The 25,251-nt window shown below is 44.6% G+C and overlaps 1 protein-coding gene across 2 annotated transcripts in view; it reads left to right on the top strand.

Moving 5' to 3' along the window:
- The window catches only part of NCKIPSD (NCK interacting protein with SH3 domain), a 312,878-nt gene extending 298,052 nt beyond the window's left edge, over positions 1-14,826 (top strand). For both annotated transcript variants that reach the window (XM_086948742.1, XM_086948741.1), the window contains exons 11-14: positions 1-27; positions 3,840-4,012; positions 9,161-11,450; positions 12,133-14,826. The exon at positions 1-27 is cut by the window's left edge and continues 66 nt beyond it. In XM_086948742.1, coding sequence (XP_086804868.1) covers positions 1-27; positions 3,840-4,012; positions 9,161-9,364 — 404 coding nt within the window. In that variant the 3' untranslated portion in view covers positions 9,365-11,450; positions 12,133-14,826. The remainder of the gene's footprint in view (positions 28-3,839; positions 4,013-9,160; positions 11,451-12,132) is intronic.
- The last annotated feature ends 10,425 nt before the right edge of the window (positions 14,827-25,251 follow it).

Here is a 25,251-nt window from a genome sequence, read left to right as displayed (position 1 = left end):
AGGTGCTACTGCTTCTGAACCGGGCAGGTGGGTCGCTACCCTGTGGGCGTGTGTCTGCAGCTTGGTGCCGAGGGAGGAACCAAGTCCTAGCAAACCTCTGTGAAATTCTAACAAGAACATAAAACCAATAATGCACGTAGCAAGAAATCTGATCGCTTATTGATGGATCTGGCCAATCCATCAAATGTTCAAAAGAAGAGTGAAAGGAAGCGTAGTCATCCTGGTGGATCCAGGACACAGGAAAGGGGGAGGCGGTGCAGGTAGATGTTGCAATTTCTACTCCATAGATTAAATGAGTGTGTGTAAGAGGGACACTGAATCATCCAGTCGTTATGGTGATGCGTAGAAGGACACGTGCTATCAGCAGGTTCATATCCAGGTAGTCCGGAGAAGTTGGGTGTTTTATCTTCCATAAACATAAATAGGCACAACATTACGCATGTATGGTTCGGAGTAGAGGTCGAAGGTCAAGAGTGCGGTACTTTCCTGCAACGCATGGCCAGTTTGATTTTGAGGGCAATGTTTGGGACCGTTTGGAGGTGGGATGACTGAGGAAGGTTGCGTTGTGGTTGTGGGTGGCAGGACCTCGCACCCTTATTACACATTCTCCAAAAAATCCAGCACTCTGTAAGTGTGGTTTCTGTGGAGTTCAAGATGTGCCTGTGTTTGTTTTTATACAAATAAGATATCTAGTTGCTTGGTTTCTCTAAAGTTTAACAATAAGCAAACCAACGTCTTAATTTATTAGCCTGTGTGATTTATTTATTTTTTCTTTATCTTATTCACAAAAATGTTTTATGTGTTTAAAGCATGTCATCGTGAAGGGAAACACTTAATTTCTGTGCACATTTGAAAACAAAATACAATGTACATGAAAAAAACTATTATGTACTTACGTCACATATACACACTTAATAACATATTGCTTGACAAGACATTAATGACCAGTCCCTTACTAACATGTAAAACACTAGGCGGAAACTTTACTTTTTAATTGTCTATTTTTTTCTGCCAGTGTATATGGCTCTGGGAGCAAAAGCTTAAAGTGTTGTCGGTGGGAGGGTGGTAACAGTACAGAATCTCTTCCAAGACACAAATCGGAGCATTTTCCCAACAGCTGGGGTCAACGCGTTTCAAACCACGGGTCTGTTAAGGGGAACTCTTCAGGACTTGGTCCTGGTGTTCTCAGCTGAAAATAAACGAAATGGTAGTATTATAATCAAATGACTTTAAAAAACCCTGTTCAACAGCTATATGCTTTGTTTAATTATCATTATACCTTTGAGTGGTTTCAAAGTGTGGAAGGCCTCACTGATCCTCAATTAGGGTTTCCGTTATGAATCAAGGACGGAGCTGTCGTTCTCATAGAAAATTCGATTCCTATCGGAAAAAAGTGTAAACCATTTTTAATAATTGTGTAAAATGCAATCTAAGTAATGATCCCAATTCGATGGAGTGAGGAAAGGACTGTAGGGCTCCGTTTGGGTCCATGCTTGGATCCAAGACTCCGGGACAAGCTACAACAGCTGGATTCCAGGTTCTTGAACCGTAGGGCTCCATTATGGGTCTACACTTGGATCATATCCCCCTGTACTAGCAGCAACAGCTGGATTCCAGGTTCTTGGACCGTAGGGCTCCATTTGGGTCTACACTTGGATCCAAGCCCCCTGGACTAGCTACATCAGCTGGATTCCAGGTTCTTGGACCGTAGGGCTCCATTATGAGTCTACACCCTCTGGAGTAGCTGCAACAGCTGGATTGCAGGTTCTTGGACCGTAGGGCTCCATTTGGGTCTACACTTGGATCCAAGCCCCCTGGACTAGCTACAACAGCTGGATTGCAGTTTATTGGACCGGAGGGCTCCATTGTAGTTCAAAATCCAGATGACGTAGCCTTGAAATACACATATAAACCTCCAAGACTGGCCACAACAGGGAGTTTTGCCTCTGGGCTGGTTAGTTCTATGTTTTTTTCACTTGATGGCATCATTCAAACTCGGTTCTAATAAAACAGCTAGTGTTTCTCTAGTTCATTTGTTTTTATGAGGCCTTTAAGCTGGGTGCGCGTTCTGATAACTGCAAGCTCGCTTACAACTGCACTTCCTAGATTGATTTTCTAATTAGGCTTCATCCCATTGTGTGGATTTATATTGCACCTTAATCAATATTTTTCCTGTTCAAATGCAGTATGTTTAATGCAGCCTAAAACAGGCTAATAAACCGCTGCACGATGCATCAGGTGATAACCTATTTATTGAATTGAGCTGGTTCTCGCTCCAGAGCGCTGTGTAGCTTTAGAGATCCACAATTTTTAAATAAGAGAGTAATGAATGAGGATAACAGCAGGACATTGAGGAAGAGCTGGACCGGCCGAGCTAGAGATAGAGAAGGAGAATGCGTGGAGCATCTTCTCCGGTCAGTGCATATTGTCCAACAGAGAAAATTAAGGCTCCAAAGTTAAGGATATTAAGACACCAGAAGCGAAAGCGAGAACGTAATCCAGGGGACAAGTCAATTTTAAGATTAAAGTGGGGCAGGAGGCTCAGGGTAGGCAGGTGGCAGAATGGGACTAGATCTCAGGATGGTTTATTTGAATCGGAAATTCAAAGGTAAGAGATGGGCTGGAGTCAGAAGAGGTGCGTAGGGCACCGCATCACCGAGTGACAAGCAGGACAGTAGCGATTTTTCAACTCTGGGGCGGGAGAGCGCATAGTGATGCTGAGCGGTGAAGAGGGACGAGGAGGAGTCTAGACAGGAGGAAAGAGTAAAAATATAGAGGAACAGTTTTTCCGAAGTTGAACCAGTTAAAAATGACTGATTGTGGGAGCATACAAAGGTGTGTAGCAAGAAGAAAGAAAGGTGAATCCAGGATGATGGACAGAAGAGAAAGAGGTGAAACGATGGAGCGTGGGAAGAAACAGATTTCAGTATGGAAGAGGGTTTAGTGAAGGATGAATTAAGGACGTTGGAGAGCTTCATAGAAGATCTGGTTAGACAGATGGTTGCGTAGGCATCAAGAGCATAAGAAAATAACCAACAAATACAAATTAAAAGTGATCCTTCAACACCTCGCATGAGCGGAGGTCGCAAACTACACCAGATCTGAAAAGTACAGTATTAAGTCCTGAGACTCATTAACCTGTACCCATACATTAGAGATACTTGCTGTACCTCGTTTGTTGAGATGGACAGTTCTTGAGCAGCTTCCCATGAGTACTCGCATGCTTAAACATTTACACATTCAGAAGTATAACTGGTACACCTTCCTGAGTGGAGAAAACTTATTGCAAGAGTGCATTTGCACTTACTTACTACGTTTTCCTTTCCTTCTATACCCTCCCACCGGTTTTGTGTGTGTTCCATCCCCCTTACCACCCAGACATCAAATGTACTCCTGCCTGTAGCAGAAGGAACTCTCCAGATTTTTCCAGACCGTAAACTACTTGCAGAGACACTCACTGACTTGGGAGCTTGTCAGTGTTCATCAACTTCTCCAAGTGTCCCTACCCTGAAGCCCTTGCAGACCTCCCCTTTTGGAGACATATGCATACGTACAATATGATGCTACACAGTTGTTTACGTATGACAATCACCACTGCAGATTCACGTTCAGTAAACAACAGAGTTGTCTTTCCCCTTGTAATCACTGCCACTTAGGTGTAGTAATAACTTTGTATACCTAAAATGTGTAATACCTACATTTTTCTCATTGGGATTCCTGTCTTTTATGGATGGTGCATTATTTCTGCTCATGCTCTAAAATAAAGCAATAAGATGTACGCTTTATCATTCGATCCTTTTTGTCGTCTATTCTGACCATGCCTTATGTTTGGTACCCAGATGACCCCGTCTACATCTTCAAACACCAGCCTCAGCCGCCACACTCTGTGCTGAAGTTCTTACAGGATCTCTTCTCCAGCAAAGACACGTCCAGCCTGTTCTACCACACCGACATGATGGTGATGATCGACATCATCGTCCGGCAGATCTCGGACCTCTCGCCCGGAGATAAGGTAGGCCATAGGGTCCCGGGTGGGAGTGGGATGGAGTTGGGCTTGAACCTTTTACTAAAGGGAGAGATATTGGAAGGTTTTATTGTAAGAAAAGTGGCTTAAGCTTTCACTGTCATTTATTTGTTTATTTGCCCATTGTTTTATATACCACAGACTCCACCCAACCAGGTTTCTTAGTGCTCTACAATCCATCCAAAGACAAACATAAACAGGTTGACTTGGCCGAATTTGGTGAATTTTCCTGTCTTCTGAGTGTCAGTAACAATAATTACCATGGTAAACCATCGACCATGTTGCAACCTCAGCAACTGGTGTGTGTCTTGCACAACGGAGACTGTAGGAGCGGCACTCCGTGTCCCGCGTGTTGCCTCAAGTGCACCTAGTTTTTAATATTTGCAAACATAGCTGTTGGCTGAGTGCTGTAAATAGAGTGCAGGTCAGATTTCAGCAGTAGGATTAAGAATGTTCACTTCCACTGCTGAAAAGATCCTTGTGAACTGACAAAGACCTAAGAAGCGATATCCACTCGGAAAGGTGGGTCCAGGCGTGGAGCTGGCTGGGAGGCAGGCAGCAACAGACTGGGGCCATGAATGGGGACACAGAGAGCATGATAAACAGTGAGAGAGTGAATGGGATGACTGGAGCAGGAAGAGCAAGCTCAGAGGGGCACCCGTGGCAGAGGGAAGGCAGGAGTAAATGGGGAGACTGTTGGAATGTTGAGCAGCAACAGCTAGTGAAACGTGGAAGGAGTAAAAACCAGGAGCTAACTGGGAAGGTTAGAGGGGGCAGAGCTGGTTAGGACATACAAAAGTATCAAGAGCTGGATGGTGGGGGCGCATCTGAAAGGGTGGCAGCTGTCGCCATTGAATACAGTTCATATTAGGTTAATTCATGGTTTACGTGTTAGGGTATTTCAGCATTTATATAGCTCTTATAACCCTAAATGGGGCACTGAAGCGTTTACCCACATAGACAGTATGCTACCCTGTGTACAGTGTGTAGTTGGCTGGATGTTGTATTTGTTTTTTGAAGCTGTAAGGGAGTGTTTCATGTCATTCGTGATCGCCACCGAGGTCTGTTATCATATCAAGGGACGCCGCGCTTAGCATTGTGCAGGATGAAGAGGTGTGAGACACAGACATACAGTTTTTGGTTTGAGCATCTCTGATGGTTCCTTTAAAGTATTTATTATGTTGATAAACCACTTACCTTGCTACTGCCTTGGGTTTTCCAGGCTGATAATTTGTTTAAAGTTTTTGGTCCTGAGCGGACATGGCTGGAGAGAGAAAAGGTTGGGAGATCTGCTGTGATGAGCGCTCAGCTGGAGTCCTCCGATTGGCCAACAGTATGTGACAGATGTCTTTAATTATTCCTAACTGTTCAGTTGGCGATGGCTGGACTATGGGCTGGTACAGAACTGGGTGATGGGCAAGACTCGTAGGTCCTACGCGAGTGTAAGAGAGTTAAGTTACGGTTCATAGTATTCGCATTAGTGTGACAATACTTTATATATATGGGTATAGAATGTAGTAGATTGTTTCACATCTGTGGGCTGTAAACCATAGATAGTCTTTGAAGGTGCGATTATCTTGCTGGGTTCTATCCCGTCGTGGGATGATGTCGTTCTCTTGGAAGCAACCATGTTTTCAAGTGTCTTCTGAAGTGTAGTTGCTCCTGAGCCTTTGAATCCTGGCGCTAGCGAGCTCCAGCGCTAGGTAGCTTTTACTGGGAAAGAAGTACCTCCTGTCGATTTGTTATGTTACTGTGGTACGATGATCGGTGGGCGAGCCCTGGAGCACAGTGTTCTCTTTTGTTTGTATTGCTTGAATTTAACCAGTAGTACAGCGGTCCTTTTCCTTGGAGGTCCTGTGGGCAATGCAGAATGCCTTGGACTTTGCCTTCTAGCTGTGGGTATGTTATGTTATATTAAAATTATTTTCTACCGCGCATGGTCACCAGTCGGTTTCATGGCGCTCATAGACAAAAGCAGGGAGGGTAGGCAGCGAGAATTATTCGTAAGCTAGCTGGAAGAGATGCGTTTTAAGAAGTTTACGGGAACAGGTGTAACTGGGACAGTCTCGGATAGTAGTGCGGAGGGAGTTCCAAGTTGTAGGGGCGAGAAAGGAGAAGCAGGAGCTTCCGTGCTTTTTGCGTTTGAACCTGGGGACGGTTAGGAGGTTATGTGTGGAAGACCGAAGATTCCTAGAAGGAATGTGACGCTTGAGGCTGAGGGAGGTGAAGGCTGGGGCAAGGGCAAGGAGTGACTTAAAAACAGTGCAGCCCAGTTTGAAAATACATCGAGAGGCTACTGGGAGCCAATGCAGTCTCCTCAGCAGGGGCGAGACGTGTTGGTGCTTAGGCTGTTGAAAGACCAGTCTGGCTGCCTGGTTTTGCACCAGCTGAAGCCGATGAAGGTGGTAAGGAGGGATCCCCCACGTACAGGCAGTTGGCATAGTCAATACGGGAGGTGACAAGGGCCATGATGACAAGTATAAGAGCCTCTGTAGTGAGGAACCTTCGGATTTTACAGATTCTGCGCAGATGGTAGAAGCAAGCAGAAGTGACGGCGTTAATTTGAGGTCTCATGGATAAGTCACTAGAGATGATAACGCCAAGGCTCCTCACAGTATTGACGGGACAGGGTGGGGGGCCGAGAGATTGAGGCCAAAAACTGGAGCTCCAGGGGTTGGAGGACCCTCCTGTCAGTACCAACTCCGTCTTGCTGGGATTGAGCTTCAGCTGGCTGAAATGCATCCACTCAGAGATGGCAAGCATGGTGGATTGGAAATTGGTACAGGAAGAAGGGGAGGAGTCGATGGGGAAAATTAACTGTAAGTCATCCGCATAGTTGAAAATGGTGACAGGGTTGTGACGGAGAGAAGCTATAACGGGTTGCATATAGAGATTAAATAAGAGGGGCGAAAGGGCAGAACCTTGAGGGACACCGCAGGAAAGTGAGGAATAAGGGGCAGTAAAAGTGGATAGATGAACCGATTGGGAACGCTGGTACAGGAAGGAACTGATCCATGTTAAAGCCAAGCCCTGAATGCCCGCGTTTCTGACACGGTCGATCAAATTAGCGTGATCGATCGTGTCAAAAGCAGCTGACAGATCTAATAGGACAAGGGCTTGGGCCAGGTTCTTATCGGCACCTTGTCTCAGCACATCCATTACGGCCACGATGACAGCTTCCGTGGAGTGGGCCGGTCTAAACCCAGCTTGCTGCTCATCTAAAAAAGAAGATATTTCAATGAAAGTGCTGAGGCAGCGGGTGACATAGGTCTCCAAAACCTTCCCCAGGTAGGAGAGTAGGGAGATTGGCCGATAATTACTCAGGACAGATGGGTCAGCACCGTGCTTTTTGAGTATGGGTACAACAACTGCCTGTTTGAAAGCATCAGGGACAGAGCCTGTGGCAACTGAGTTGTTGAGGAGTGCTAACGGGGGGCCACGGACAAGCCAAGAAGGCGGCTTTCAGGATTTGAGGGGGACAACAGTCGTTAGGGGAGCCTGAGCTGACCGCATGTAACAGGGAAGTGAACTCAGTCTGGGAGATGGGGGGGGAACTCGTTAAAGCAGCAGGGATTCATGGGAGGTAAGGAGCAAGCAGTGGATGAGGAGGGGGAAGGGATATTGTTTTTTATAGTGGTGATCTTGTCAATAAAGAACAAATTGAAGGAATCACAGAGGGCCTGTGAGGGTTGGGGTTGAACAGTAACGCGGTCGGGCAGGGAGAGTTCTTCTACGATTGAAAAGATATCCTTGGTTTTGGATGCTGAGCTAAGAATTTTCTGGGAAAAGTAGGAGGATTTGGCAGATAAGATAGATTTTTTGTACTGTTTTAGTAGATCAACATAGGCAGTTTTTAGTAAAGGATCGTAGTTACGCCTCCACCGGCGCTCAGCTTGTCTGAGAGCTAATTTATCCAGTTTTAGTTGGTCTGTGAACCAGCGCTGAGCATCATGCAGGCGTTTAGTTTTAGTGGTTCTCAGCGGGGCGACCACATCGCTCGCCTGTTTCAACCATTGATCAAGGGCGTCTGTTTGGGTAGATGTCATGGTAATGTCGCTGGGGGTTGTGATAAGTAAAATGGAGTGGAATTCAGAAATATCGTCTCGCTTCCAGTTTCGTGCCGTGAAGTGATTATACGACTGGAATAAGGCATCCCCTTAGGTGAAAGTGGAGAAGTCTTGCAGCAGCATTTTGGATTCAATGTATTTTGAATATGGTGAATCTGTGTGTGTCGAAGTGTAGTTTGGTGGTATATTCAAGCTTTGAGATTACGAGTCGGAGGATTGATGCTAGTTTTTGTTGGTATCTAAGGCATGAGCAGATGCAATGAGTTCCTTGCATTGTGTAGAAAGCACTCTCCGGCCAGACCAGGTCATGTGGAAGGTAGAGAAAAGAAGAGGGTCATTGGATCTCCTCTGTAATAGGTGACAAGACAGCTGGGAGTGACCTGTCGGGTCAGAGGAGGGTGATGGTGAATGTGCAGTGGCTATGCATGATGCCGGAAAGGCATGTGTACTTGGATCTGAGCCACTTTACTCTTGAAGCGATAGTTACACAACCCAACGTGAGTGAATATCAGACCCTTCCTTTGAAGGAGGCCATCATGAAAGGTGCTTAAAGGTGATGAAAAGGAACACTTTTATCTTCCACAATCTGCTGCCAGGCCCACATGAATTTTCATTGTTTAGATGGTAAAATTGATCAAGAAGAATTAGCAAGAAAAACAAAGGCCAGAAGAGAGGGGGGCAAAATAAAATAAATTGATAAAGAAGTAGCAAAGCTTTCGTACGCAGAAGTGTATCTAAAAGATGGAGAGCCGGAGACATTACTGAGAAACTGGGACCTGAGGTAGAGTTTGGTGTTAAGGTTACTCCCTCGGAAATGTGACCGATATGTCTGTTGTATTACATGTGCCATAAGACGTAATGCAGTAGTAATGATGCGGACGGTATAACCGTCGTTTTTGTGACTGGGTAACCTGTTTGCCAAATGTACAGAAGGCCCTTAGAGTAAAATGTGATTGCATACAGAAATCATTGAATTTAACAACCATGTGGGGGGATGGTATGTTCCTCATTTATTTTATCTGCTGTCTCTCAAGATATTAATAAATGCTCTTCTTCTACTTCTGCTTAGCTGCGGATGGAGTACTTGTCACTGATGCACGCGATCATCCGCTCGACAGACTACCTCCAGCACCGGCACCGTTACAACGACCTGCAGAGGACCCTGCAGCGTATCCTGTCGGAGGAAGAAGAGGGACCTCACTGCCAAATGGACAAAATGATAGTCCACGAAATCCACAAAGAGTTCCCGGATATATCTGCCGGGACGGGATAAGGGTCAGAGATAAAGAGACTGAACTGAATAGCCTACGACTTGGAGGAGAAGTGGCTGCTGCATCAGATGACTTCTATTTGCCCAGTTTATCAGTTCTCGTTGACATTTACCAACATATCTTTTGCAACAAGGCACGGTTGAACCACTCTTTCGAACCCTTTGCCGTTGGATGTGGTCAGCAGTCAAAGACGTCTGGTAAATTTATGAGCAGGTCGGTGCTTGTTGCCAGCAGATCAGGTGACGAAGGTTTGACAAGTTTGAGCCAAATGGGCTAGGGCAGGGCTTTATAGATCATATTGAAGACATTGGACAAGCTTGTAAGTAGGTTGCAAATAATCAAATAACTTTCATTTTGTTTACTAACTAGTAGTGTTTAGGCATTATAAAGTTAATTCTGCATTGCTGCCTGCAGTGGGTCACCCGTCAGCGTCTCTTTAGGAGGATTCTGAATTGTGTGGCCATCTTCGCCTTTGAACAGATATACTAAGAAAAGAACAGGACATCATCTCAAATCGCCCTAGCATTAAACGCTTGATTCCTTCGTTTGTTTTGTTCCCAATAACCTGCGGGATTACTTCTTAGCAAATTTTGTATATGCGTTCCTGGATTGTGCTAAGTAACTTTGCATAGCTGCCCGAAAAGCTTTCTTGAAAAATGGGGGTTGTTTCACATTTTTCCCAGACGCGGGCACTGGCTGTAAGTCCAGGGAAGAAGTTGCACTCATAAGGATGTAACGTTTGGCTACAAATCTGAATTTGGAGAAGGGGGCGGGAGCCCTGGGTTAGGACGAAATGGGGGAATATCAATATCAATGTTTCATATTAATGAATGTTTAAAAGCTAATTAAGCACACTGTCTGAAACCTTGATATGATAGTAATAATGTTCAATATAGAAGGCATCTATGGATGTAAACACGTGTGAATATCCACTGGGTCCCTGGTAGCACAGGAATCTTAGCTGGTGCTGTTACTTTAGTTCAGTACAATACAATTTTATCTTGCATAATCAATAAAAATGACTTTTTTTCTTTATAGGGTAACAGCCCCCAAAATATACCTCTCTGGAGAATCCTGAACAAAAAAAGACAGTACTGTGTAAACCTGTATCATATTAATGATCATAGTGTCTCCTGCTTCTAATGTCAGGCACTTGGGTTTCTTTTGTCGGCTGTCAAACGAGGACTTGCTAACACCGTCTAATTAGGATTTAACAGTCATGGTTCAGTCACCTCTCCAGGGAAGGAGCATAGCTGACCCTACAGGGGCTTCATCGCTGGTAAGGAGAGGTTGTGTCAAGGTGGCCTTTCTTAGATGTCTCTTCTTGTCTTGTGCTTGACATTTGTCTATTGAAGGTATGACCACTTGCGTGATATACTCGACTAACCTCAATATCAGGCAATAATTCTCCAGTTTATTCTCTTGGCTGTCTGTAATATTGAACACGAGACAAGTTTGTCGCAACATTTAGAAAAGACATTCTGCTGTATCCCGACCGTCCTGTAGCTGTTTCTTAAACTTTTCTTTACTGTGGTTCCTTTGCATTCATCAACCACATTTACTTTAATTGGGTCCCTCGGTAGCCTGTTAATATTTGCGTTGTGTTAAGAGGTAAGTGCTGTGTTCATGCTAATACGGTGGGAAAGGATTTTTGCCAGCCTTTTTCCTGTCCCCAAATCTGCAACTTCTGCCTAAATTAATAATCTTATTTTCATTAAATCATGTCATTGTACCAGATTTTACATTTTGTCCTACGCCGCCTGATACCGAGCCTACTAGACAATATCAGAACATTGAGAACACTTTTTCTCTTCCTAAAAAATTCAGCTTTCAGCAGCGCTCCCTTAGTTGTTGGCCGCCTCCCAAGGACATAATCCTCCCTCTGAAGCTTTTATTTATTGCTGCTTTTAAATCAATTACTGGACTCCTCTATTGATTGGTGTTCCGTTAGCAGAGAGTCCGGTTATTGGAAATTGTGATTGCACTTTCTGCCGAAGTAACGCCCTCAGCATAAGATCCAGGAGAGAGTCTCTGGCTGGGACATCTGCGGAGCTATGGCTTTGTTCTATAAACCTTGCTGTTCTACCAGTTCCATTGTTTTTTTTTTCTCCCTTAACCCTCTCCCTCCCCTCCCCTCACACTCAATTCCCTCCCCGTAAAACCCAACCATTACTCCCATGGCCTAGGCCAGTGGATGTCTCAGTGGTGATGTCTTTTATTATTATTTTATATATACTTTGGTCAGTATTCTATTTCTATACGTCTTGAGTAACATCCAGAAAGGCATCTACCTCGTCAACTGTACGAAATGTATACATCTTATTATGCCACATAACTTTTAGAAAAGCGGGAAATTTTAGCTGGGCTGTGGCTCCTATCTCTCTTAAGGGTATCAATCTTTTTCCCATCTCCCATTGCCTATTTGCTGTGGCTGGTGACAAATCCGACCTAATGTCTACTGATACTCCGTCTATCATAATAGACTTTTTCTTTAGAGCAAGTGACAGAATTATTTCTTTTAGCGAGTATGTCGCAAAGTTAATCAGGATTTTTCTTGGCTTTGCACGGTCTGGATTCAGCCTAAAAGGATCACGATGTATTTGTTGAATATCTCGGGCCAACATTTCCTCAGTTTCAACTAGTGATAGTTCTTTCTTCAGCAACTGTACAACAAAAGTCTTTATGTCCGTCCCCTCTTTTCCTTCAGGAAGTTTAAGAATTTTTAGCTTGTTGCGCCTTTGCATGTTTTCCAATCTTTCTACTCTTCCAGTTCCATTGTTTAAAGCGACAGAGATCCAGCCCCTTTAAAGGTGGTGCATATATATTCAACCAATAATTTTTTTATTTTTTTATTTTTTTCTGCTGGTCCAAGGTAGCCCAATGCCCAGAAATCCATCTGTGGCAACTAACGGATAACTGGTAAACTAGGATTACCCGCAGGGATAATACTGGTAGGGATGTAAAGGACAATATATTCAAGTATTTCAGCATTTTTTGCTGCCCTCCATTCTAGTCGGAATGTTTGAACTGACGGAGAAGCTCATTCGAAACAACTTTTCCATGGTAATAATGTCTGCTAGTGGAGTTTATAGATAGTTTCTTTCACCATACAGCTTGGACTCGCGTTTCCAGTTTTTCACAACAGCGAAGGCTAATTGTGAAATGCTATTGTTAGTAGTTTCTCATACCTCCTAATAAGTTAGTTTAAAGCATCCAGATTGGGTGTTTACTTAAACGAAGGAGATAGGTCGACGAACGAATCAGCATTGATCCTAAACTTTGTACACCAGATAACATCAGCTACCAATATTTCAGGGACATGTGAGATACCATTTTGAATTTTTACCCTATATATTAATAGTTCTTATATCAGGGTCAAGCTTCGTCGCATAGAGGGACTGTTTCATGCATAGGTAAAGTTATTGGTAGATTATGACAAGAGTAAGTAAATTATAGGAATTTCATAGTGAAAAGTTATAATTTTCTTTTAAGGCTCTTCCCATCATTTTGGCTGGTACCCGTATTGCGACATTTGGGGCTTTAGGCAAGGCCTGTTTTTGGAAAGTCTAAGCTGGAAAGCCCGCCCACCAGGAATACTGTGTCTCGGTTAGGCCCACCCAGAGAGTATCCTGGAGAAAAGGGTTAAACACTGGGTTTTTTGATTTTGAGATAGTCTGAGCTGGGCAGTTGAGGCACTGAACATTTTCACTTTTTTGGGCGGCTGGTTTGGATGATAAAGCATTACACCGCTTTCTGTGGGATCTTTGAAATGTGTTTTGCCCAAAATCATCGATGACCTTGGATTTATATAACAACTTAGGTTTCTAGAATATTTCATTATACACTGAACGATTAAGGATAAATTGCCAATTAGGGAGCCTTGTGTAGTGTTGTTGAAATTCCATCTACTGGCCTCACAAACTACTGTTTATGTTGAAAATGAACATAAACTATATACTTCTAAGTCTTTAAACCACTAGCGTTTTGGGCTTGCACTTTATCCAAGGAAGAAGCAACCGCTTCCCCAGCATCGCTCAGGCGTGTCCCCTATTCTTACGGTGTCCAGAACTCTGTGAGGTTGCTGTGGCTGTCGCACCCAACAACCTGGTGGAATCCACTGAATCAGTTCCCAGCCTGTAATTGCCATGGAATGTTAACAGGTGCACATGTGTTTCAGACTCCCTATCTCTAGTAGCCTCTGGGTAGTTTGGCATAGTTAAATGGTCTCTTCTCACTGAGAGTTATGGAGAGAATTTTCTTTATAAGAATTGCTAAGATTTTCTGTTGCAGAACATCTCATTTGCATTTGTGTCTGTACTATTAACTCTTCTGTATAAGCAACTCCTAGCTCCATCAGCATCTGTTCTGTCTCGCTCTGTCCACGGCCCCTTACCCTCTTTCTGAATTCCTGGCACTACCCAAAGGCCATATGTGATTTTCATAACTAGTTTACTGATCAGTCTTCCTGGAACAGGTGGACGGCAGTTGGATAATGGAAATGTGCAGAGTGGAGCACCAGCGGCCTGCACCCTACTCATGACGGAAACTATTCTCATCAGGGTTAGTAAATTGCGTTTTTTCTAGTTAATATCTTTATGGTCGCGTGGCCCGCCACCTTGGCACGGTGTGGAATGATTGGCACTGGCTTCTGTTTGATACATATTTTTCGCAAGTGTGTAGAGTAACCTTGAAAGGTAAGAACCTTGCATCTCTTGACATGGGTACCAGGATGGAGGGATGAAGATGCTTTCACCCATTACACGCGGCTCATTTGGCTCGTAGTAGAGCGCATCCAGGCATGGATGGATTCGCACTGATAATGTTTTGTTTTGTCATGGACAGAGAACTGCACTGAATAATCGCTCCTATGCATTGAATCAACCATGACCAGTTTGCATTTTGCTACACTCATTGAGATGGCTGCTTGGACATCCATACTTTGACAGAACATTAATTACTGCCCCTTGTTTGAAACACTGTGCCGTATGAGAACAAGCCGCAGTAGCGCAGCCATTGCTCGTGGTTGCCGCCATTGCTTATGGTCACGTTTGTAGCAACTTTTGCCACTTCTTGTCGGCTTTCCATGCATTTTTTAAGGCATTCTGTTTACGCTGAGATTCCAAAGCTCTCTAAAGGGAAGCTATTCATGGGGTTAGCATTGGTAATACAGAGGCCAGATGTGGACTGGATGTGATGTCTCAATAGCCCTCACATGAACCGTCTTATTTGAGCAACCTGGGGTTGTTTAATGAATGACATTTTGTTTCCTCCATCTCACTTCTAAATCATGCCAGTTCAGACCTGCTTTAGATAACTATTACATGTACCGTATGTAAATGTAATGCCTCTTGTATCTTTGACTAACATTACAAGTGACTTATCTGCACATATGTTACTCCGCTGCAGTGCACTGAAATGAAACCATGAACACTAGCCTGAAATAAAACTGAATTTAATCCTGAAACTGGTTGTGGATGCGACAGTCTTCTTGTTTCTGAGCAATCGCCAAGTTTTTGCCTTCCGCTTCTTTGACGAAATATGTAAATATCTATATAGCTTGTCTGCATTCATTGGGAAAGAGACTCTAATTAAGTCATAAGCGCTGGATGTTTTCAGCTGAAACATTTGCATAATAAATAAAGCATTTACTCATTCATGTGTCTGTCCCTCATGCGGAAGGGTGTGGCATGTGGTGGAAAGGGTTATTAGGGAGGTATAGTGGGGGGTAAATGAAATGGCAGAAGAGAAACTCTTTTATTGTTTGCGTCTTATTTTATTCACACTGTTCTCAGCATCGTTGACACTGTTGGCGAAGCTTGGACACATGGCGGCCATCTTGCTCCCTTATGGCCGTAAACTTGTCCATCCTGTGCTTTTCCGTCATCGGCATTGTCTTGGAGTGTGTTAGTTCAGTTGGTTCACTGAAAGTGGAACACAACTCTCAGAATGCATAAAGTTGTCCAATGAAAGCCATGGACAGGGGTAATGGTGTAGCTCACATGGAGGGAGGTGACATGGGGAGATGTACTTTGACGGAGCTGTAGGATCTGCGGTGACCCAGCTGCACCTGGATCCAGTGGGAAGCACCTTCATTGCAGCATTATTTTCATTTCCTTATTTTGTTTGTTTTTTCAAGCAGTGTGTTACAGTCACATGAATCACCCTCTCATGACCTAATCAGCAGAACATGGGGTTGAGATGTCACCACACAGGTGTGAAATGTGAATTACATGGATGTATCCACTACAAGGCTTCCTCCTTTTCCTGTATGTCTATACTATCTTCAGTGTTTAAAATTACAAAACAACATTTTGTTACATACATGTTTAACATGTTGCATAGTCTTCTAATGTAAATAAAAATCGTAAATCCGGTATTTGTAAAGCGCGAACTACTCACCCTTACAGGTCTCAAAGCGCTGGTGGCCATTGTGGAAATTAAGTGAGCTATTGCCCAGACTCACATGGGGCTGAGCTGATCTGCCACCGGAGCCAGGGTCGAACCATGAGCTCTGTACTCCGAAGTCAGCCGCCCTGGCCGCTGCACCACACCTCTCCACTTCAAATTTAGTGACCTGCAGAACCTGCTCTGATACCCCTCATCCGCCCACACTTTCCTGTTTTCTACCCAACTTTCCTTTCCCGCTTCCATTACTGAGCATCTTCCGACACAACATAACCTTTGTGGAGTATCATAGACCCATACTCACCTCTATAATTCCAGTCCAGGATGTGTTCTGTTTTCCATCTCGTCACATTCATTCCTGCATCATAGTATTTCTTGTACTTAGTCTGCTTCTTCTCCTCTCAACTCATCGATGCTTCAGTTGGTGCCGCCAAGCAACATCCCTGGCTATAATCTTGGCCTTGCCTCTCTTCCCCTTATTATGCTAAATGAGTGGTTGTTGGAGGTTGGCCACGGCGTACCCGATGCCTGTTCTCATCCACCATTGTGCGAGCCAGCTCTCTTGCCTGTGCCAGTAGAGCGCAATCATCCCGGTTGGCATCGGCCAATCTGTTGGCCCAGGTCTGTTCGGAACCATGTATCTACTAATTACTGCACCCTCCTTTGAAGAGAATTAGACCCCATTATCCGTGATGCTCTCCATTATGTCTAAAAGCGGTTTCCCGAAACTCATTAAGTCTATTTGTTGTGCGCTGTTTCGCAGAAACGTCCACCAACCAGTGAGGGAGCGATGATCGGAATTAAACTATAACACAACCCTTCACTCGACGCATACCACCGAGCTGACATCTCAGGACAAATTACACCACGGGCTATCAAGAAACCTTGCGAGTTTTGGCCTTACTCCACCCCTGGTAACAACCACTCACCCCCTCTGGTACTACCTTAAAGTTCTTGCTCCATTCATGTCCAACCCAACCATTACCACTGCGCAGTTCATCTCCGCATCTTCCAACCACTTCTCCTCACTGAATCCCCTCCCCTCTCTTACGTGCGCTGCTGCTGTCTGGTTTTATCCTCATTCTCACTCATCCTCACTATCAGCCAGCCAGTCCGCCCAACAAGACCCCATTCGTGCTACAAAGTCCCCAGAAATATTGAGTTCCTGAAAGTTTGAGATCCAACAGGTGATCCTCAGAGAAGAAAATCAGATCTCCTGTGATCCATAAATGAACAAAAGACTTATGATCTGCTCAGGATTACTTTCACACATTTCAGCAATGCACCGAGATGCAACATGGATTGCCAATGCACTCTAACATTGAGTATACAGATTGTTCGGTAACAATTCACAACAATTCAAACACCAATTGACAGAAGTGACAAAAAACTCCAACAGATGAGTAAATCTTGGAGTCTTTAATGCAGAATACAGCCAGCCGACACGTGTTTCATCGCCTTCGCGATTCCTCAGGGCTAGATGGCCGTGTCAACATCAAAAAGGTAGCTCAGCTGGTGATAATTCCGACCCAGCTGGGCCCTTGACCAGTGGCACTCGGTTCGAGTGTATGCAGCAACGGTTATAATCTGTGTTTATGTTTGTTGTTAACAAGAAGTATAAGTGGGGCTCGGAGGTCACCCGATATATTTCACAAGGTTGTTTGATGTTCCGTTTTCGAAACGAGTACTATTTGAGTCTTGTAAGAGGATACCGGTTGTGGTCCCTATCAAGTGGACACCAGGCCGTGTGCGGCTAACTAGACGTGCTGGCGGGTTCACCTTCTCCGAGCTCTGTTCCTGTTTGGACAAACAGGAACAGACTTCTTGTTAACAACAAACATAAACACAGATTATAACCGTTGCTGCATACACTCGAACCGAGTGCCACTGGTCAAGGGCCCGGCTGGGTCGGAATTATCACCAGCTGAGCGACCTTTTTGATGTTGACACGGCCATCTAGCCCTGAGGAATCGCGAAGGCGATGAAACACGTGTCGGCTGGCTGCATTCTGCATTAAAGACTCCAAGATTTACTCATCTGTTGGAGTTTTTTGTCACTTCTGTCAATTGGTGTTTGAATTGTTGTGAATTGTTACCGAACAATCTGTATACTCAATGTTAGAGTGCATTGGCAATCCATGTTCTAGACAGTAGTAGTTTTTCTACTCAAGAGAGTGGTTCAGGTTTGCCCACTCGCCGATTAGCACCTAGGACACTCTTTGTATCTATAATTGTATGCGTATGAGCTGGCAGTGCACCCACCAATAACTGATCTAAAAACCTTCTGTTCCCCTATGCCTCCAGCCAGTTACAGAATTCCCTCTCCCCTTCTCTCAACTCAATTGAGGCAAATAACTCCACTATTTCACGCCATATTTACCCTCTTATTGCCTCCAAGATCTCCCATTTAGCCCTTCATAGGCATCCTCGCCCTCGAATTCTGGAAGATTCTGGAAAGTATGTTAACATTTTGTACCAAACTTTGCAACAGAGGGGGTTGTTTCATGTTGTCTTCATTATAAACTCCACCTGGTAGCATCTGCTCTCAGATGGAGTTTGTAATGAAGAAGGGGCAACATGAATAGATTAAACAGACACCCACAGTCTTGGTATTTAAAGAACCCATTTTAAACAAGCATTGGTATAGCCAATAGGTCTCGCCTTTGGGACGTGCTTGTTTTGCCAGTGCCTTTGGCGATGCTCTTCAGAATTAGCAAGATACTGTGTAGCGTGGGGAAAGGAAAATACATTACGTGTACGTGTGCTAAGCGTGTATCTCATGCCATAACGTAAGCCCACTGTGCTTCCACTGAAAAGCACAAGAGAGGATGACGCAGGTTTTTGAGCACTGGGACATGACACCAACACTGAGAATGATTCGCAGTGGAAAGGAAAACTTCACGGGCCTCCCTAGAAACAAACTCTTCAAGCTGGAGCTCTGAGAATGCCATGCTAAGCTTAATGTGATGAGTGAAACATTTCCTCTCATCTGGAAAGGGAAGCAGAATGTAAACAATGTGGGCGATGATGGTACTTATGTTTAATACAAAACAAAATCAGATCTAACGACATCTTCTGTCTTGCAACACAAATCACTAACGCAAATGTTTTACCTCGACCTGAGTTCCACGCGACAGCTTTCGGAGAGTGATATGTCACTGTTTCTAAGTCAGAGGCAAAGGGTAATTTACTGCCATGTGTCCTAAGAAACAGAAGACCCACAAAGCAAGTGGCTGCAGCAGAATGTTACAACCCATAGAGAACCTTGGCATCACTGTGCTGCAGCCCTCCAATCACCCTATGACAACATCACAAGCCGCCTCCTGCTCTCAACCCTGTTGCGCCATACTGTAACTGTGTTATCTTGCAGGCTGTGTAACTCCATCACCATCAAGTACTCATTTGCTGACAAATATCTGGAAATGGAAGCTGTCCACCCTCCCTTGCAATAAGAAATTCAATCAGCCTTTTCAGAAAATGCTATTTTTTTGCTGCCATTGTGTATTTTGAAATGTACATGTTTCCCTTTAAAAAAATGTACTCATCACAGAAGAACAGGAAACAACATGATAAAGGCACGCATGTAGCCACTCAAAACACGTTCGCATGTGTTAAGAGCTTTTCAGAATTTAAAAAAACGTTCCTAAGCAGAATGTAGAATAGAAAAAAGCGAAACCCGACAAGTCATGTGGTCATGCTCCAGGGGCAGCACCACAGTTACAGCGAGCATTTACAATGCAATGGTCTCGGCATTATTAAAGGTAGAGCTATTGGCATTGCTCATGGCATTTTTTTAAAAATCATAAATAAATGGAATTGTCATTTACATTGCTAATAGCTTAATCGTTAAATAAATGGCATTGTCATTTACAATGCCAATAGCTTAATCGCTGGTAAATGCATGACCTATTGCATTTACACCCACACAGAGCCACACACACAGCCACCCACACACACACATACAGAGCCACCCACACAGAGCCACCCTCACACAGACAGAGCCACCCACACACAGAGCCACCTACAAAAAAAGTTATCCACACATAGAGCCACCTACAAAAAAAGCTATCCACACAGAGCCACACACACACAGAGCCACGCACACAGAGCCACACACACAGCGCCACACATACACAGCGCCACACACACACACGCCACACACACACACGCCACACACACACACCACACACACTCAGCGCCACACACACACAGCGCCACACACACACAGCGCCACACACACACAGCACCACACACACACACAGCGCCACACACACAGCCACACACACACAACGCGCCACACACACAGCCACACACACACACAGCCACACACACACACAGCCACACACACAGAGCCACACACACACAGAGGCCACACACAAAGCCACACACACAGAGCCACACACACCCAGAGCCCCAACACACAATCAGAGCCCCCACACACGCCAAGAGCCACACACACACACCCAGAGCCACATACACACCCAGAGCCACATACACACCCAGAGCCACAAACACACAGAGCCACACACACTCACAGGAGAGCAAGCACAGCGAGGGGGCAGGGCAGCAAGCACAGCCAGGGGGCAGGAGAGCAAGCACAGCGAGAGGGCAGGAGAACAAGCACAGCAAAGGGGCAAGAGAACCAGGGGGCTAATGTTTCTTGCGACATTTAACAGAACAATCCGTTATTTAAGTAGTTGTCCTTTTACTCTGTTTCTGACAACAATTTGGGTGCCTTTGTTGAGGCCAGCTCCCACCTCAGCAAGTAACACACCTTCCAAAATTGTAACAGCTGAGGAACATGCATCCAAGTGTCAGCGTGGGGTGTGCGCACAGAGAAGGGCTATGCACTTGTGTTTGTGCCGCGAAGCAGGGGGGGGGGGGTGTCTAGGTTATATCAGGGTGAATACAACCAGCAACGAATAGTCCTTTTCGCAAGCAACATAAGCACCAAAAGACGTCTGTGCAAAGCAGCTCATACGAAGCAAACAGGGACCAGACTTTACACAGTCTTAATTGTGCACAGAATTGGTCTGTCCAATAGGCAAAGACCCCGACGCACGGATTCTGCAAAAGGGCACGCAAACAGCAGGATTCTACAGCAAAATATCAACAAACACCTTTAGATGAGAAAAAACCCACTACCGGGCCACTTTTGAAGAGCTTTGAAGCTTGTGAAAGTGAGAGGCTGCCCTGATTTCGCAACAGCGTCTAAACGTGAAAAGTGCAGGACAGTGTCTCTATGAAGAACTAACTTCTCTGAGGAAATCAAAGGGGGAGTGAAGAGGTGATGCCGGTGGGCACCGAGGTGGGCACGTCCTCCTCTTGTCAGGGTTTTAGGTTAATCAGAAAGGGCCACCTCACAATGGGTGGATGTGTATCCAGGTGTCATTGGAATACAACATCTTTGTTAAAATACCCCTCACACACCAAAAGGGCCCTTGGTGTCATGCTTCATCATCGGGGTCTTCCCGTCCCGCTGCGGGGCGGGGCAGTGCTGCGACAAGCGGATACGCTGGAGCACCTTTTAGATGGAGGTGCTATGTGTTGGGAGTGAGTGTCAGTGGGGTCAGGGGTGATATCTGGTGTGAGTTAAAAAATACCTGGCCTAGTGGAAAAAAGAATTTTATTAAACACTGGCTGGTATTATTAAAAAGAAAAAGTGAAACGGAGAGATAGAGCAGGTTAATGGGCTCTCTCCTAGGAGAGAGAGCCCATTTTTCCACTAGGCCAGGTATTTTTTAACTCACACCAGATATCACCCCTGACCCCACTGACACTCACTCCCAACACATAGCACCTCCATCTAAAAGGTGCTCCAGCGTATCCGCTTGTCGCAGCACTGCCCCGCCCCGCAGCGGGACGGGAAGACCCCGATGATGAAGCATGACACCAAGGGCCCTTTTGGTGTGTGAGGGGTATTTTAACAAAGATGTTGTATTCCAATGACACCTGGATACACATCCACCCATTGTGAGGTGGCCCTTTCTGATTAACCTAGAACTAACTTCTCTGCCCTATGGTGCTCAGCAGTAGCATTCCTTGGGGAGCACAGCGCCAAGTTCACCCTTGGCAGGCAGGGAGACGTCCCTCAGCTTTGTGGTGTGACAAAGAGTGCGGACCAGTACAGGGAGTCCTTTCAAATTTAACATCGCTACAGTGCGCAGAGGACAAGTGCGCCCTAAATCCATGCACTCTGCTACGACCTCCCCGACCCCTACCCCCGGATGCTCGCCAAGCAGGCTTCAAAATACAGTCATCAGGCTTCAGGGTAGGTTCCAGTAATGTTTTAAAAAATTCCACAGTTCTTATTTGCCAAATTAAGTTCTTTTAGGCAAGTTCGGTGCTTTTGGTAAAGTTCCTGCAAAGTACGGTGCTTACTGGCGCTTCGTAGCGCTTTTCTATGCTTCGTATGGCTTTCAGGGAAAAGCCCCACTATACCTCACGCTTCTTGCGTGAGGCGGCGTACGGCACGATCAATGTAAATAGAAGGTACGAGGCGTACCAGCAGCCGTACTAAAAGCGCACTGTTCTCAATCAATCAATCAATCAGAGACATTTATAGAGCGCACTACTTACCCGGAGGGTCTCAAGGCGCTGAAATAAAAAAAATGCAGCACGAATCATTTTTTATTAGACGTGGCGTTCTCTGGTGGCTAGACACATAGCAGATGAAAGATAAGCTACTGTTAAGATTTGAAAGAAGCAGGTGTGGACGTCACGGTCTGGAACTTTGTGCACAGTTTAATATTCGTGTTTGACTTCCTGGTGACCCCATCTTTAAGGAATGGCTGAAAGCTTACCCAAACCAACCAATGGGTGAAGGAAACTGACCCAAAGGCTCTTTTTGCTGTTTTCGATAAATAACCAAAGCTCTGTCTGTTTTAGACCTAAAACCTGGGGTGGAGGAAGCATCAGGCAGGAGGCTGGAGTTGTGGGAAGTGTGGTCTTTGCGTAAGGCAGGTGGGGGGGGGGTGGGTACAAAAGAGAAGAGGGTGAGGAAGAAGTAAATAGAACAACTGAGCCCTACTGCAAGGGTGGGGAGGCTATCATTGAGGAGAACAATGGGGTCACTGGTAATTTGAGATTTGTCTGGGGGGGTGGGGGTCACAGTATATATCAGAAGATTGATATCAGTCTAGTAAGGTTGTCAGTTATCAGTTTGGTTGCATCACAAGAAAGTGTCTGGCAGCACATGTGAAGGTGGTTTGTTATCCATCGGTGCCAGGCCTTAGCTTTGGTACCCAACTCTTGTCCACCCACAGCCTGACTCCCACTTCATTGCTCATCCTCTCATAAATTAAACAATGTCAAAGGAGAGGGCACCTGGAACTCTTGGTGCCCAGGAGATCTGGGCATGGGGGAGCTGTAGAGGGGACCTTTGGTGTGGGCATCTTCTACAAATCTACAAATCTCGAACAGTGGCCATACGGCTCGTACTGAAGAAATAACATTTGTTATTGCATCCTGAAAGCTAAGCAGGTCAGACTGGGAAAGGAAGGTGTGCAATTGAAGGAACTTCCAGCAGCCAAAACAATTATACATTTTATCGAAGGAGCAGATGTCACATCTAAAGTAAAGGGGCCAGCCAGATAGAAGTTATGCTGTCCCTCTCGCCAGTTAGAGATTTCAGCTGTTCCCTGATGTTCCACTAAAATAGCTACATGTCACTGAGCAGAAAGATTCCAAAAGGGAATATATATGTGCAGGCGAGAGCAAGGACATAACAGCACTCTGTGAAAAGGATTTCTTGTATATATATATGTGTGTGTATATATTACCTACTGGCGGTCGCCAGTAGGTATATATAGTTAGGATTTTTTCTCTATGGGATTTTTGAAAATTCTATGTCTAATAACTTTGGCGTTTGTGGACGGAATTGGCTGAAATTTTCAGGAAAATTGAACATTTTGTTTCTGAGCAGCCCCTGACAATTTGGGGGGGTTTCATCAATGGGGGGGCCGAGAAAAAAGGGGGGTCCCAAAACGCATTTTTCCCATGTTAATTTCCATAGGGCGGTTGGCCTCACTTTTAGCTCGAACGGCTGAATGGATTTGCACGAAACTTGGCAAAATTGTAGGGACTGTTAGCCCGATGTGCCTTTGCTCGGTCTCAATATATGTGCTCCAATGGATTTTGAGTAATTTAGGTTCAAAAAAAGATATATATCTGGGCGGAGCCTAACCACACATCTGATCTGATTGGCTGTCAGCACTTCATCCAAGAAGTGTTGGCAGCCATCTTGGGACCAATATACATGATAGCACCTCATTAAAAAGCATTGTAGTTAATAGAGGGTTTTAGGACTTTAGTTACATTATAAATCATTTGTTGATGGTACCATACTCGTTTTAGGGATTGTGGTGGGTTCTAAGGTGATTTTACCATGTGAAAAAACCTTCTGCTGTGATATCATGAATATTGTTTGAAAGAAAACTAATATCTCATGACTTTCCCACAGTGGTTTGGAAGGGGATCTATAAGCTAAACTGAAAGCATATTTTCTGTAAATTCACATTATCTTTCTCAGTCATGTGAAAATGAAGTCTGACATTCTCAGTAAAACATGTACATCCAACAAGGACAGAGACTGTCAGTTGATTCCTTTGTGTTCTACTGCAGCCTCCTAGAGTGTTCTAAAGAACAACTAGAGCGCTAACAGTCCTACTTATTACAAAGGTATGGCACACCTGAAGCCATCTTGATTGAAATAAAGTGGTAACTCTTAAAACATTTAATTTAATAAGAAACAACATGAGGGGGTATATTTTGCCATAGAAAGTATGATTAGTGCTGCAGAATGAAAAATTAGGGCACATTTTGAGTGACTTCTCAAATCCTTTTCTATTTCATTAAAACATTCTGACATGCAGTCTCCCAAAATGGCCACCAGAGACAAAAGAGCCCAAATGTAGCCCAAATATCACCCAGATGTAGCCCAAGTATAGCCCAATGACAGAATGTCCCAGAGTGTTCTAAAGAACAACTAGAGCGCTAACAGTCCTACTTATTACAAAGGTATGGCACACCTGAAGCCATCTTGATTGGAATAAAGTGGTAACTCTTAAAACATTTAATTTAAAAAGAAACAACATGAGGGGGTATATTTTGCCATAGAAAGTATGATTAGTGCTGCAGAATGAAAAATTAGGGCACATTTTGAGTGACTTCTCAAATCCTTTTCTATTTCATTAAAACATTCTGACATGCAGTCTCCCAAAATGGCCACCAGAGACAAAAGAGCCCAAATGTAGCCCAAATATCACCCAGATGTAGCCCAAGTATAGCCCAATGACAGAATGTCCCAGAGTGTTCTAAAGAACAACTAGAGCGCTAACAGTCCTACTTATTACAAATGTATAGCACACCTGGAGCCATCGTGATGGGAATAAAGTGGTAACTCTTAAAACATTTAATTTAAAAAGGAACAAAATGAGGGGGTATATTATGCAATAGCAGGTATTATTAGTGCTGCAGAAAGAAAA

Source organism: Lissotriton vulgaris, unplaced genomic scaffold (genome assembly GCF_964263255.1).
Source record: "Lissotriton vulgaris unplaced genomic scaffold, aLisVul1.2 SCAFFOLD_410, whole genome shotgun sequence".
Classification (NCBI taxonomy): Eukaryota; Metazoa; Chordata; class Amphibia; order Caudata; family Salamandridae; genus Lissotriton; species Lissotriton vulgaris.
Note: the sequence above shows the minus strand (reverse complement) of the source record. Positions and strands in the feature narration are given on the sequence as shown.